A 15,856-nucleotide genomic window follows, 5' to 3' on the forward strand; every position below is an offset into this window, starting at 1 on the left:
GACCGTGGAAGGCACCTGCATGAACATGCAGACTCCCACATACAGACAGACAGCATACCCTCAATTAATTCTTTTTAATTACAAAAAAGAAAATATATCTAAAATTGATTTCATACATATATAAATCATTAGCTGTATTTCAAATAATTTTCTGTAGGTCTCTTTATTTTATTTTATTTTATTTATTTATTTATTTTTGTTTTTCGAGACAGGGTTTCTCTGTGTAGCCCTGGCTGTCCTGGAACTCACTCTGTAGACCAGGCTAGCCTTGAACACTCGAACTCAGAAATCAGCCTGTCTCTGCCTCCCAAGTGCTGGGATTAAAGGCGTGCGCCACCACCACCCGGCATGTAGGTCTCTTTCTATATCATGCTTCTGAGAACATTTAAATGGATAGTCATTACCTATCCAGTCAAGTTCTTTAACTTTAAAACCATTTATTATGCTGGGCATGGTAGCACACACCTTTAATCCCAGCACTCAGGAGGCAGATCTCTTGAGTGTGAGGCCAGCCTGGTCTACAGAGTGAGTTCTTGGACAGCTAGGGCTACATAGAAAAACCCAGCCATTGTATTATTATTGATTATTGATTACTGTGTGCACACATGTTCTCTCTCTCTCTCTCTCTCTCTCTCTTTCTCTCTCTCTCTCTCTGTAGATCAGAGGACAACTTGTGGAGTCAACTCTCTCCTTTTACTGGTTCTGGGGATTGAATTCAGGTTACCAGTTTGCACAGGGAGCTGTGGTTTTTAATCAGGTAGGTGTGATCTGATGGTTGAAGCTGGCCCACCAGCCTGCAATGCTGTCAGGGCTGCCAGTTGTATTATTATTTGGAAGGTGTGTGCACACTGTCCTTGCTCCCAGGCTAACTAACCTCATAAAGAAAGCTCTGCCTCCAGCAGTAGGAACAGCGATGTGCAGGAAGACAGTGATTCTCAGTGCCATGAGAAGTGACAACGCGCCTACCACCTGCTTCCTAAAGCCCTGGACAGTGCCAGGAACACCCCCCCCCCCCCCCCCCCCAGCAGCCCCTGCGAGAACCCTAGGCGAAGGGGACTCCTGGGCTGTGTCAGGGAAGGCAGAGGAAGTCTTACTAGGAAACTCTACACCTGGTTTTGCTCTTTCCTTCTTGTAACAAGACACGGGATTTCTTGGGTTGGCTCTGACCCGGCAGGTGTCTTTTTTCTTTAACTTTCTTAGTATCGTTTTCCTTAGCAAACCAATGGTAAAACATCAGGTGTCTTTAAGGTCACTACCTGATCAAACTGCAGCCCCAGACCCTCTGGAGATGACAAAAAAGCTATGAAGACCACGGTGAGGTCCTCTTAGCACTCCCGACCCAGGACTGTCCTGGCTTCAAGCATCTTTTCTCCTCTCAGCTAGGGTTGAGCTGTCGGATGCTCAGAAGCAGGCAGTGTTAGCCAGCCAGGATGAAGCACTGCCAGAGCCACTAGCTCCACAGTGCAACAGCGCAGGACATGCTGCCCGCTCTCCACTGACTCAACTGTAACTAGTCCCTATCAACGGAAACACCAGCTTCCAGACAGCACCCTCACTTTTCCAGAGGTGTGAGACAGGTCTGTACAGCAGTGTTGGCAGTCAATCACAGGATGTCCTGGAGAAAGGCAACAAAGTTGCCAAATTGGGTTCCCAAGTAAATCACTCTTTCCCTCCCCACCACACACCTCTGCCCAGAGGCTTCCACTGTGGCTGGCAAAGCCTCCACCCACAAGCCAAGCCCACATCAATGTGTTTTTGACCAATCCTAAGGACAGACACATGGAAGGTGGGTGTGGCAGCATCGTGTGCTACTCTCCCTGGGTCCTGGCTTCCCAACTACCTGACCACACAATGGAGGGCGTGGGCGCTTCTCAAAGCTCTTGTCAGCACCAGGCTTCTGACTTTACCTCAAGCCCCAGCAGCACAGGCTCCCCAACAGCCAAGCTAACCTGCCTCTGCCCAGGTCAGAAACCAATGAAAAGAGAGAAATTCAAGTCAACTCTCCGTTCCTGTGATAGAGAAAGTCTGTCTACACAGGTTAGTGCTGCCCCTGCTATTCTGAGAGCCGAACAGGGAAATAACAACTTCGAACCATCTGGGCTTACCCTCTAAGTTTCACTCAGCAAACCATCATCAGACTAATGAGAACAAGTTACACTGGCCAAGCACCTACTGTGTGCTGGTCACACTGATTGAATTCCTACTGTGCTCCAGGTACTGTTATCAGAATTTCAGTAAATGTCATCTAAGCTGTACCTTGAAAGAACCTCACAAAATAGGGTTATTTCTCTCATTATACAGTGGACTACAATTCCCACTAAAGCAGACAAAAAACACATGAAGACAAGAGACCCTCAGAAGACAATCCACAAGGAAACAAGACTACATGGAAGACAGTCTACAAAGAAACAAGATTCCACAGGAGACAATCCACACAGAAACAGGACACCACAGAAGCCAGTCGATAGAACACCACAGAAAACAGTCCACACAGAAACAAAACATCACAGGAGACAGACCACACAGAATCAAGCACCACAGAAGATAGTTCACACAGAAAAAGGACATCATCAAAGATGGTCTACACAGGACCAAGACTCCACAGAGGACAGTCCACACAGAACCAAGACTCTAAGGAGGACAGTCCATACAGACCATACAGAAACAAACACTACAGAAGACAGTCCATAAAAAACCAAGACTCCATAGGAGACAATCCACACAACAGGACATCACAGGAGGCAGTCCATATAAATGCAGGACTCTACAGAAGATATTCCACACAGAAACAATCACTACAAAAGAAAGTCCACATAGAAACAGGATATCACAGAAGTCAGCCCACACAGAAACAGAACATTTCAGGAGACAGTCCACACAGAAACAAGCAACACAGAAGACAGTTCATGCAGAAACAAGACTTCACAGAGGACACGCCACACAGAAACAAAACATCACGGGATACAGTCCACACAGAAACAAGCAGCAGAGAAGACATTCCATACAGAAACAAGACAGTCTACATAAAACCAAGACTCCATCGAAGATACTCCACACAGAAACAATCACCACAGAAGACAGTCCCCACAAACACAAGACATCACAGAAGACAGTCCACACAGAAAGATGACTCCACAAGAGACAGTCCACACAGAAACAAAATTTCACAGGAGATATTCCACACAACAAGACTCCATGGAAGGCAGTCCACACAACAAGAAGACTCCATGGAAGACAGTCCACACAAAAGCAAGACTCCATGGAAGTCAGTCCACACAGAAATAAGATTTTATAGGAAACCGCCCACACAGAAACAAGACTCCAGGAAAGGCAGTCCACACAGAAACAGAATATCACAGGAGACAATCCACACTGACACAACAAGCACAGAAGACAGTCTATACAGAAACAAGACTCCACAGAAGAGAGTCTACATTAAACCAAGACTCTATAGAAGATACTCCACACAGAAACAATCACAGAAGACAGTCCCCACAAAAACAGGACATCACAGCAGATGGTCCACACAGAAAGAAGATTCCACAGACACTAGTCCACACAGAAATAAGATTCCACAGAAGATAGTCCACACAGAAACAAAACCTCACAGAAGACAGTCCACACAAAAACAAGACTCCAAAGAAAACAGTTCACATAAAAATGAGACTCCATGGAAGACAGTCTACATAGAAACAAGACTCCACAAGAGACAGACTTCACAGAAACAAGACTCCATGAAAGACAGTCCATATAAAAACAAGACTCCACAGAAGATAGTCTACACAGAAACAAAACATCACAGAAAACAGCCCACACAGAAACAAAGCTCCAGAGAAGACAGTCCACAGAGGAACAAAACATCACAGGAGACAATCTACGCTGACTCAAGCAGCACAGAAGAAGACAACCTATACAGAAACAAGACTCCACAGAAGAGAGTCCATGTAAAACCAAGACTCTATAGAAGATACTCCACACAGAAACAATCACCACAGAAGATAGTCCCCACAAAAATAGAACATCACAGAAGACAGTACACACAGAAAGAAGACTCCACAGGAGCTAGTCCACATAGAAATAAGACTCCACAGAAGACAGTACACACAGAAACAAGACTCCATGGGAGATGGTCTACACAGAAACAATTACCACAGAAATTAGTCCACACAGAAACAGACCACCACAGAAAACAGTCCACACAGACAAAGGACATCACAGAAGACAGTCCCTACAGACAAAAGACATCACAGAAGACAGCCCACACAAAACCAGAACATCACAGAAGGTGGTCCTCAAAGAAAGAAGACTCTACAGGAGGCAGTCCATATAGAAATGAGACACCACAGAAAAGAGTCCACACAGAAACAAGACTCCAGGGAAGACAGTCCACACAAAAACGGGACTCCACAAAAGACATTTCACACGGAAACAAGACTTCATGGAAGATAGTCTATACAAAAACAAGACTCTATGGAAGACAGTCTACACAGAAACACAACTCTTCAGAAGACAGTCTACATAGAAACAAGACTCCAGGGAAGACAGTCCACATAGAAACAAGACTCCATGGAAGACAGTCTACACAAGAAACAAGACTCTTCAGAAGACAGTCTATACAGAAGCAAGACTCCAGGGAAGACAGTCCACACAGAAACAAGACTCCATGGAAGACAGTCTACACAGAAACAGGACTCCAACAGTCTACACAGAAACAAGACTCCATGGAAGACAGTCTACACACAAGCAAGACTCCATGGAAGACAGTCTACACAGAAACAAGACTCTTCAGAAGACAATCTACACAGAAACAGGATTCCAGGGAAGACAGTCCGCACGGAAACAAGACTCCAAGGAAAACAGTCTACACAGAAACAAGATTCCATGGAACATAGCCTACACACAAGCAAGACTCCATGGAAGACAGTTCACACAGAAACAAGATTCCATGGAAGACAGTCTACACAGAAACAAGATTCCATGGAAGACAGTCTACACACAAGCAAGACTCCATGGAAGACAGTCTAAGTCTACACAGAAACAAGACTCCAGGGAAGGCAGTCCACACAGAAACAAGACTCCAAGGAAGGCAGTCTACACAGAAAGAAGACTCCACAGGAGACAGACTTTACAGAAAGAAGATCCCACAGAAGACAGTCCACCCAGAAACAAGACTCCAAAGAAGACAGCCCACACAAAAACAAGAGTCTACCGAAGACAGTCCACACAGAAACAAAAGTCTATGGAAGACAGTCTACACAGAGACAGGATTCCATGGGAGATAGTTTACAGAAAAACAGTACACAGAAGATGGTCTAGTGCAGCTCCCTGGACTGATGGGGAAGAGGTTGCTGAGTGTGACAGCTTGAGTTGACCCCTGGGTCCCACATGACAGACAGAAAATCTGCTCCTGCATGTCCTTTGACCTACTCCACTCATGCAGTGACTTTAAGTATGTGTGTGTATACGCACATACAAATAAATAAATTTTTAAAAAGCAAGCAAACAAACAAAAAACCCCACAGGGCCCTGCTGTCTTTCCCTCTGCTTTGTCAATACCCATCTGCCCCCTCAGCCTCTACCCCTGTGATCTTGTTGGATGTTTCCTGAGGGGAGAATCATACCCTATGCAGTTTTGCATGTGGCTTCTTTGCATAAACTTTCAAAGCACTGACATGTATTCATTCTTTTCATAGCACAATCAAATTGCACTGTGAGGACCCACCAGGTCCTCCGCCACAGGAGGCACATCAGGCTGCTTTTACTCTGCTCATCTGGGCTCATGCTGCAAATGCTCTCCTATACTCTAGGCAAGTGCTCTGCAGCTGAGTCACAGCCTAAGCCTCATTGCTTCCCCATTGCTACCAACACTATTACAGTCACTGTGTGCCACCAGAATTCCTGACAGTCTCTCTGTGTGAGCCCTCCTGCATGCTGTGCCACTAGCCCAGTGGTTCTCAGCCTTCCCAATGCCACAACCTTTCACATAGTTCTTCATGTTATGGTGACCCCCAACTTTAAAATTATTTTGCTACTTTATAACTGTAATTTTGCTACTGTTATGAATTGTAATGGAAGTATCTGTGTCTTCAGATGGTCTTAGGTGAACCCTGTGAAAGGGTTGTTTGATATCCCCAAAGGGGTCATGACAGAAGCCATCTAGGAAAGGCTATGGCAAGTGAGTTTTCTGGAGATGGCCCACCATTTTGCATGACTGCAATGGGTGTGCTCTAGAGGCAAAGTCCCCAGAGTCTTCATCCCAGGACTGCTTCTCACTGCTGGGATGCCTTTGTTGCCACAGTTAGATAGTCTAGGCGTCACACCACACTGTTGGGCAAATTTCCTACAGAGCAGAGCAGCATGGAGACGTACTCTCATGGAGTAATGCTGTGCAGATGAATTGATGATTTCATAATTCCTGATAATGATTTTATAGAATTCCTAAATTGATACAAGTAATCTCAAGTCCCCTATAGAATAAAAGCTACAAATAGAACTCTGTAAACCTTCATGTGTCACAGGCTAATTTCCCTAGGGAAAGAAAACAGGCTTGGGACAAACTTACAGTCAAGGAAAACATTCCTTCTATGTTAGGAATGAGGCCACTAATCTCAATAACTAAAAGTCATAAACTGGGAATGGGCAATTTATTGTAGGTGCAAGGACATAAAATAAAAGATTGATTAGTTTACCTATATAAGACTTCAAAATAATAAGACAAGGCAGACGATTTGTCTCTTGACAAACTGTGCTAACTTATGATATAAAAAGTATTGCTTTAAACTTAGAATGAACTTGTGGAGTTTGTAACTGATAATGAATATTTAGTCAGGTGCTAGTCTCAATGGAAAGACATGTAAACAATTCTGCTGTAACTCCCTAAACCTTATCAACCTATGACATGAACGATTGCTTTAAAGTTACTAGGAACTTATGGAATATAAAAGTACATGCGTAGAAACCCATGTACTTGATTATCCTGAGAAGGTATAAAAACAACCACAATAAAGCTGGCAGTGTAGCTCTTTTCCCGCTCCATCCAGTGTGCCTGTGTCTGTGTGTGTGCCTGACTTACCTACTTTCTTTTCTTTCTCTCTGGCTCACTAAGAGTTAAGGAACTCCAAGCTTCTCACCTGGCCAGCTCTCTCCCAAGAGTCAAAAGAGAAAAGAGCCCAAGTAACTAAGTTTCTTTTTCTTAATCCCCTGCAGCTAACTCAGGAGTTAACTGCCTGAAGCCATCAGCTTTTGGCCCCAGAATAGCAAGAGAGAGTTAATGGAGGGGGGTGGAGGAGGCCATCAGCCTCTCTGCACCCCACCTCAGTACCTGACTGTTGGGGGGGCTTCGGCAGAGAACACTGCACTAGCCTGTCTCTTCTGTTGTCTTCTTGGGTAAGAAGTGGCATTTCCCTGACATTGTGTCCCATCTGTTCTTCCTGCGCATGGCTCCCCCCGGGACTACTGCTACTTCCCAGAGCCACCAGTCCTGTCCCTTCCAACCCACATGCCTGTATGACACAAACTCTCATGAAATTACACCCTGGCTGGGCAGTGGTGGCGCACATCTTTAATCCCAGCACTTGGGAGGCAGAGGCAGGCGGATTTCTGAGTTCGAGGCCAGCCTGGTCTACAGAGTGAGTTCCAGGACAGCCAGAAATACACAGAGAAAGCCTGCCTCGAAAAAGTAAAAATAAAAAGAAAGAAAAAAGAAAGAAATTACACCCTGCATAGCACACTCATACTTACCAAAAATTCAAGGTATTTGGAGAACAAACCAAGTCAAGGCATAGACAGCTCTCCTTGCTAAGGTGTGTTAGAGAAAGCAAATGACACTCACATGGACTCCTCCTTAGGGGCACCCCTGGCCAGGTCTTCCTGTTCTTTCCTCTTATCCACAGCCTGAGCTTGCTTTTCAATCTCAGTGAAGGATGTGTTCGTCAGTTTCTGGGCTCCCAAGCTTCCTTTTTTGGCTCCAAGCTGAAAGATACGTAAGATTTGATTCTACCTAGGGCAGTTAGGAGCATTCTGTGTGACCTGCCTGGCCTGTGATAAGCATTTAGTTCTCTCTGCTCTGTGAGAGAGCATCCTTAGCACGCTACAAGGGAGAAAGAATGAGGCACATAGGGTTCGTTGACTCAAGGCCTTAGCCAGGACCACCTAGTGAGGTGTGGCTGGAGTGGGAAAGTGGGGGTGCTCTCACCCCAAGCCCTGCCCGCAGGACTGACACTGCAGCATTGCCTTAATGGAAAGTCATTCATAAAGCGGCCCTCTCTGTTCCTCACATGACACAGATGCCCTTCAGAGTCACACACAGAGGAAAAACAAGGTTAAACATGTTGTACTGGCATAAGCTAGTTGCCAGAGAGGAAAGAGTCTCAGTTGAGGAAATGCCTCCATGAGATCCAGCTGTAAGGCATTTTCTAAATTAGTGATCAACAGGGGAGGGCCCAGCCCTTTGAGGGTGGTGCCACCCCTGGGCTGCCAGTCTTGGAATTCTATAAAAAAGCAGACTGAGCAAGCCATGAAGAGCAAGCCAGTAAGCAGCACCCCTCCATGGCCTCTGCATCAGTTCCTGCCTCTGGGTTCCTGCTCTGTTTGAGTTTCTGCTTGACCTTCTTCAATACAAAGAGAAATATGGAAGTGTGAGCTGAATAACCCTTTTCTCCCCAACTTGCTTTCTGGTCGTGTTGTTTTATTGTGCCAATAGAAACCCTGACTAAGGGCTGGAGAGATGGCCCAGTGGTTAAGAGCACTGATTGCTCTTTCAGAGGTCATGAGTTCAATTCCCAGCAACCACATGGTGTCTTACAACCGTCTGTAATGGGATTCAAATCCCCTCTTATGGTGTGTCTGAAGATAGTGACAGTGTACTCACATACATGAAATAAATAAATATTAAAAAAAATTAGAAACCCTGACTAAGACACATGCATTCTAGAAAATACTAAGTATGGTTTAACTCATCTCATTGAGCATAAAAGCCAGTAATTATATTATGGCTCAAAATAAATGAGAATACTGTTTTGATTAGGGTGACATGGGATCTCAATGTGACAAGGTCTCATTGGGTACCCCTGGCTGCCCCTGACTCCCAAGCACAGGGATCAAAGGTATGAGCCACCACTCTGGCTTATGAAAGTCAGTACTGTGTACAAAGAATATATTCCAGTTTAAAAAAAAAAAAACAGGAGAAAATGGATTTCTAGTTCGGGAGCCAAACTCCTGCATATTTTTACATAATGTGATACTTACTCCTTTTTTTGCTTGATTTGGCTTCTTTTTTATAATGGACGAAACCTCTGCTTAGAAAAAAAAATTCAAGTCAGATATGTAGAAATCATACATGGCTTCTCTGTTCCAGTGAGTGGTATAAATATGCCTTGTTTATTTGTGGTCTAGAAAACTCATGTCTGTATGTTCTCGGGCTGGGGCGTGGTCAGCATCCTGTCAAGGTGTGGTCATGCGGCACCCCAAATCAGAGCAGATTTCTGAACACCACGCTAGGGAATCAGAGCTCCCCAGGAGGTGCTTTTCCACAAGCAGTTTACAAATGCTCTTCTGTGTTCCTGAGGTAAAGGTGCCAAGCCTGATCACTGTCTTTGATCCCACGGGCCCATGTGCTGGACCCCTGCAAGCCGTCCTTGATCTCCACACACACGCCATGATATGTACTCCTCCACAAGGAAATAAAATGCAGTGCAATCGTTTTTAAGAGGAATAATCTCTCCTATTCAATTATATGCATCAAAAACTCCTAAGCATGGCTGCCACCAGGTGAGAAGGGGCCTGAGCCTGGGGTCCTTCCTCTGTGCATGTGACACGACTTGATATCAGCCCTCCAATACTTACTGACCTGCTCAGAAGAAGGGCCATCCTGTTCCTGTGTTCGTTCTCTCTCTCTCTCTCTCTCTCTCTCTCTCATTATATGTGTGGGGGCATCTGCCTGCACGTATACCTGTGCAGCATCTGTGTGCCTGGTACTCACAGGGGCCAGAGGAAGGTATTGGATTGCCTGAGCCCAGGGTTACAGACAATTGTGAGCTCTCTCACTCGGAACTGAAGAGCAGTCAGTGCTCTTCCCCACTGAGCCACGGCTCCAGCCTCTGTTCCTGTGATCTCTTTGGATGCCTTTTCTGTTGCATGCGGCCACAGGAAGCACCATCAGGCCAGCTAAACTCTGTCTAGCTTGGGCTCCAGCTACATTCTGTGATAGTTTCTGGCAGCCTCTGTCATTTGCTCGCAGGTGAAGGCTGCCAGGGGGTAATAGTGAAAGCCTGGCACCCTGCCAGCTTCAACCATCAGATCACACCTACCTGATTAAAAGCCACAGCTCCCTGGCCCCAGTTCGGACAGATTCCATTCCTCTGTGCAGCCTTATCCAGCTGACGAGGTGACTACACTGTGGACAGTGGAGCTCCCAGGGCTGTGCTGCATGTGCCAGGGCATGGCCTGATGTGACAAGCCCCACTCCTGACAAGAACCTTTCTTCTACTCCAATGCCCCAGTGACCAGGTAATAACTGTGCCCTGTCTGTCTTTGATTCTTCCTTTAAAAAAAGATTTTGGTGCTGGGGACTGAACCCAGGGCCTCAGGAATACTAATAAGCAAGTATACTACTGCTGGACTATGTCCATGGTCCTAATTTTCTTTGTGTTTTTGTGGCTAGGGTTAGACCAAAGGGCTTTATGCATGTTAGGCAAGTGCTCTGTCACCAAATTATTAAAACACCTTCTTGCTATCATCTTCATCACTGTCACCATCACCACCACCTCCATCACCATCACCACCACCACCACCATCAACCTCTCTTCCTCCTCCTCCTCCTCCTCCTCCTCCACCACCACCTCCATCTCTACCATCATATTCTCATCCCATCACCGCCACGCCCATCACCACTGCTCTGTGGCACTGGCAGTCAGTGCCTGACTGCAGCGTAGGCAGGAGCTCTACCCACTGCACTGTGAGGCACCAACTCGTTGGCTGGGCTTTGCTTACTGACTCAAGCACAGGCCTTCTCATCAGCCTCTGAGACACAGGAAGCCTCCTGTCATTCAGTAGCTGCCTCTTTTCCGCTAAGACCTTCTTATCAACATTTGTAAAAATTTCACAAAAATACACACTGTGTAGAGTTTCTTTAAATTACCACTTTCTGCATCATTTTCAATCGACAGTTATACATTCTGGTTTTAGAATTATGTTTTAGTGACCTGGAAAGAATAAAATCTTGGGCTGGGGGTAGAGCTCAGTGGTAGAGCCCTTGCCTAGCATACATGAAGCTCTGGTTTCACCACACACACACACACACACACGCACACGCACTTGCACACGCACACACACACACACATCCTTGAGGGCCTCTATGGTGGGGGAAAAAGCATGTAAATCCTCCACTGCAGTCCTGAGGATACACTAGCTCTGAAAGTCAGGTGTGAAGGATGCCCAGGTGTGAAGGACGCCCAGGTGTGAAGGATGCCCACAGGAAACTCTATTTCCATTGCTCTGCTTTAGACTCCTTTTCCATCTGTTTCCCAACTCTGAGGAGTCTGACAGGTGATGAAAATGATCAGAAAGTTTAGTTATTTTTCCATTAATATGGCTACTTTCTTTTTTTTTCTTTTTCCTTTTCTTTTTTTTTTTTTTTTTTTTGAGACATGGTTTCTCTTGTAGCCTTGGCTGTCCTGGAACTCACTCTGTAGACCAGGGTGGCCTCAAACTCAGAAATCCGCCTGCCTCTGCCTCCCAAGTGCAGGGATTAAAGGCATGCGCCACCACCGCCCGGTTATATGGCTACTTTCTAATACATAAAAATGTAATATACATCAATATCTGATTATTATTCCTTAAAAATAAGACACTATCTTTGAAGTTCATAACAAGAGGAAAGTATGGAGCTCCCGATGAAGGGTATGTGGGTCTCTGAGCTTGGCTTAGTGTGGGCATGTTTGTGAAAGAGCCTTTTAAGGAACACGGCCACACTGGCTACATGGAAAGGCAGCTTTGCCTGATAAAACTCATGAATGGGTTCCATCAGAATGTTGGATCCCTCTAAGCACTGAGACATGCACAATCAAAGACGGACCCAGGGCCCTGAGTATACTACCTGGTGCAGCCTTCCCAGGGGTGTTCAGACCTTCCACGCTTGGCCCTTGTCCTGGCCCACCTGAAAGTGTGAAATGCTGATGTTAATGCAGAAAATGACCTTGGCAAATCTCCTTTGAGTACCAGAGACTTCGAGTCGCTTCTGTGCTTCTCAGCACACCAGGTCAATCCCGGCGCTCTGCAGCTTCATGGTCTAGTTCATCACAGCTGTTTATGGCGCACATGCCACACCGGTGCTATCACTGAGATAAACCCCACTCCTCATCCTAAGACAGGGTTTTACTAGGGAAACCAGGCTACCTGAACTCAGAGGCTGGGATTACAGGCGGGAGCCGCCATGTGTACCTTATTATTAGTTTGTTAGTTTGTTTTTTGAGACAGGGTTTCTCTGTGTAGCTCTGGCTGTCCTCGAACTCACTCTGTAGACCAGGCTGGCCCCTAACTCATTGCTATGCCTGCCTCTGCCTCCTGAATGCTGGGATTAAAGGTGTGGGCCACCATGTGAACCTTCATTTTTTAAAATACATTTTTCTTTTAGGTTGACATATAATAATCATATGTACTTATGAGACAAACTCTAATACTTGAACACGTGTGTACAGTGTACAATGGTCATGTATCATATCAAACACTGCCACCTCTCTCTGGGAGACATGTTTGAAAGCTCTCTGCTATTAGACAACCAGTGCTAACAGCTGTAAGTATGCTAAGATGCTGAGAATCATGACAGTCATTTCGCTATCCAGCAGACCCCTGGCTCTGTCACCTGCCCCCACGAGCCTCATCATAACCAATTTGACTTAGAAGTGCTGTAAGGGTCCTGTGTCCTCCTGCAGCCTCAGCCCCAGGAGGTGGAGGCAGGACAACCAGAAGTTCACACTCATCCTCAGCAATAGAGCATGCGTGAGGCAAGAGAGAGAGAGAGAGAGAGAGAGAGAGAGAGAGAGAGAGAGAGGGAGGGATAGATATCTACTAAATGCAAGTGCATTTTTAAAACATTGGTTTTATAGCATGAAAATCAGTAGTTTTTTCAACTGACACCACTCACTGTTCTATTTTGTAATTGTTTTGGACAGGGTTTCATATAGCTTGGGCTGGCCTTGAACTCCCTTTGTAGCCAAGGCACTGAACCCTGATCTTCCTGCCTTTACCACAGTGCTGAGACAGTAGGCATGTGCCACCACCCTGTCCTCAGTTTACAGTGAGGCACTGTGGTACCAAGGACACATGGACTGCATACTCCCCTCCACTGGGACACATGTCACATGCAAGCCACAGGGTACAGCAACCTCCAGAACAGGGCGTTCTGTGCTAGGCCGGAGGGAGACAAAGTACAGAAAGCAGCTGTGCTGGGCGTGGCCAATGGCCGCACCTGGAGTTGCATCCCCAGGAGAGAAAGCATGGTGGGAATGGGGGAAGATGCCAGGTGGACTCCTATCTTCCTCCAAGGTGGCTCAATCACAGGATGTGAAAAAGAAATTCCGCAGGATATAAGCCATAGATGAAAATCGGCCATGGACTGTCCACTTCTCTCCCAGGAAACAGAAATCTGAGCTGTGGCTTCCGGAGCAGTTCTCTCCCACCACCCTTCCCATGACAGACATCACCGACTGCAATCCACTTCAGATACTGTGTCCCCAACCCAAGGGCTGGTACTGAGCCTCGGTAAGCCAGCATGTGTCCTTCCTGTTTCCCATATTGTTAATTTACCGTAACACTTCGGCCTATGAAACACGCCCAGTTTTAAAACAGAAGGGGCAGCTGTACATACACTTAGGTCATTTCTAACAGTTACGTGATTGACAACATATTTACAATAAATACACAGCCAGGTGTGGCAGTGCACACCTGTAATCTAAGCACTCAGGAGATAGAGCCGGGAGGATCAGGAGTTCATATCCTCTGCAACCTAGTGAATTTTCTGACAGCCTGGGCTACATGAGACTGTCTCGACCTTGAAAACCAATAAATAAATAAGCTTCTATAATATAGCCACCAAGTATATGACTTATTAACTGTGAAATATTTACCAGTTTTAAGACTGAAATCTTACCAGGCATGGAGGTGCATGCCTTTGACCTCAGCACTACCAAGGCACAGGCAAATGGATCTCTGCAAATTCAAGGCCAGCCTGGGCTATACAGAGTTCCAGGCCAGTTAGGGCTACACAAGGAGACAATGCTTTAAAAAACAAAATTAAACTGAATTTGAAAAAAGAATCCTGAAATCTTGTTTTCCAATGATAAAAGTCCACACTTCAGTACTGTATCAAAGCAGAAACTAATAATCCAGTTGTCCTTTTCTCTAGTCAACACCTTAGTTGGGGCCCACTAGAAGGTTTTTTGAGTCCATGGGCTAAGACAACAGGTTTCTATGGTAATGTTGGCAGTTTCATCTTGGCCACTAGACCATAGGACATTGTTTTAGGGTGACTCTATGGACCCACCTGCTTGTTGTTCTGGAGTGGTTTCCAAGCCCCACGGTGTTAAAAAGGCTGGCTCTGGGTTTGCAGATGCCTGCGTAGTACCACTGACCTGCAGCAGGTGAGAGAAACCATTAGCTAACAGGAAAGCAAGGACTCCCCACTAAGGCAAACCAGCATGGGGGTGGGAGGGGGTTAGCAGTGCAGGGCCCCTTCTGAGCATGTGCATCTGTCCTCAACCCTGCTTCAATGTTACACACACACACACACACACACACACACCTTTTTTTTCCTTTTGAGACAGAGTCTCATGAATCCCAGACTGGCCTAGGACTCAGTACTGTGGTAGAAGACCCTGAACTTCAGAGTTTTCTCCCTTCACCTCCCCAGTGATTACAGATTGGATTACAGATGACCAATCCCTAGTTTATGCAGTGCTGGGGACAGAACCCAGGTCCCTGTGCTTGCTCTAGCCAGCACGTGACCAACTGAGCTGCATTCTCAGGCTCCTCCCTTCTAGGGGGTAAATCTTGGAACTTCTGTTGTTGTTTTGAGATAGGATCTTGCTACGTAGCCCTGGCCAGACAGCCTCAGACTCACTTTATAGACTAGGCTGGCCTCGAGCCTACAGAGATCTGGTTGCTTTTGCTTCCTTAGTGCTGGGCTTAAAGGTGTGCACTACCATGCACAGCTGGAATAACTTCAGATTTATGGAAGCTGGATCCAGTCCATACAGATCATTTCTATGCACCCAGGCTTCTCTGGCATTAAAATGCCTTGCACACCTGTCAGTGGGAAATTGTCACAGATGCAGCACTGTTCGGCATGCAAGGCTCTGCAGGGCTCCAACCTTCCTCCCTTCAGGGTTTAGGGATTCTGGGGCAGGGAGCTTACTGGCCCCTGAAGCTTGTGACCATTTCTCACAGCCTTAAAACTTTTGAAGGGTGCTGTCCAGTGCCTTGTAGCAACCTGGATCTTTCCTTGCTAGTGTCAATGTGACAACACTGGAGACAGTCCCCTGACCCTTGTAAGGTAATGTGGGCCAGTTACCTTTTTTTTTCTGGTCTTGGGAAGTATCCCCCTGTAGGACCTGCCAGCTGAGCTCCACCCCCTAAGGACTCCCCCACACACTTTAGGATCCATGAGAAAGACCTACCGTGTCCCCATCCACCTGAACTCCTGGGTGGCAATGCAGCACTGACACTGTGGTTCTGCCCAGGTGTGACCACTGGGAGGCCCTGCAAGCTGCCTGAGTCCTGTGGACACAGCTTGGCCATTCTCTCGCTGCACCTCACTTTCTAGTTCTAGCTAGAACTAATTTCTAGTTTCTAGTTTTAGATG

The 15,856-nt window shown here is 46.2% G+C and overlaps 1 protein-coding gene across 6 annotated transcripts in view; it reads right to left on the reverse strand.

Moving 5' to 3' along the window:
- Positions 1–15,856, reverse strand: part of Arfgap3 (ADP ribosylation factor GTPase activating protein 3) — a 49,217-nt gene that overhangs the window by 13,482 nt on the left and 19,879 nt on the right. For 3 of the 6 annotated variants that reach the window (XM_028788719.1, XM_028788718.1, XM_028788715.1), the window contains exons 6-9: positions 14,540–14,627; positions 12,095–12,154; positions 9,247–9,293; positions 7,832–7,971 (exon numbers count right to left, since the gene is read on the reverse strand). In XM_028788719.1, coding sequence (XP_028644552.1) covers positions 7,832–7,971; positions 9,247–9,293; positions 12,095–12,154; positions 14,540–14,627 — 335 coding nt within the window. Of the gene's footprint in view, positions 1–7,831; positions 7,972–9,246; positions 9,297–12,094; positions 12,155–14,539; positions 14,628–15,856 lie in introns of all 6 variants that reach the window. The other 3 variants (XM_028788716.1, XM_028788717.1, XM_028788714.1) reach the window with 1 other exon arrangement.

This window comes from Grammomys surdaster, unplaced genomic scaffold (genome assembly GCF_004785775.1).
Source record: "Grammomys surdaster isolate TR1022 unplaced genomic scaffold, NIH_TR_1.0 125767, whole genome shotgun sequence".
NCBI classification, from domain to species: Eukaryota; Metazoa; Chordata; class Mammalia; order Rodentia; family Muridae; genus Grammomys; species Grammomys surdaster.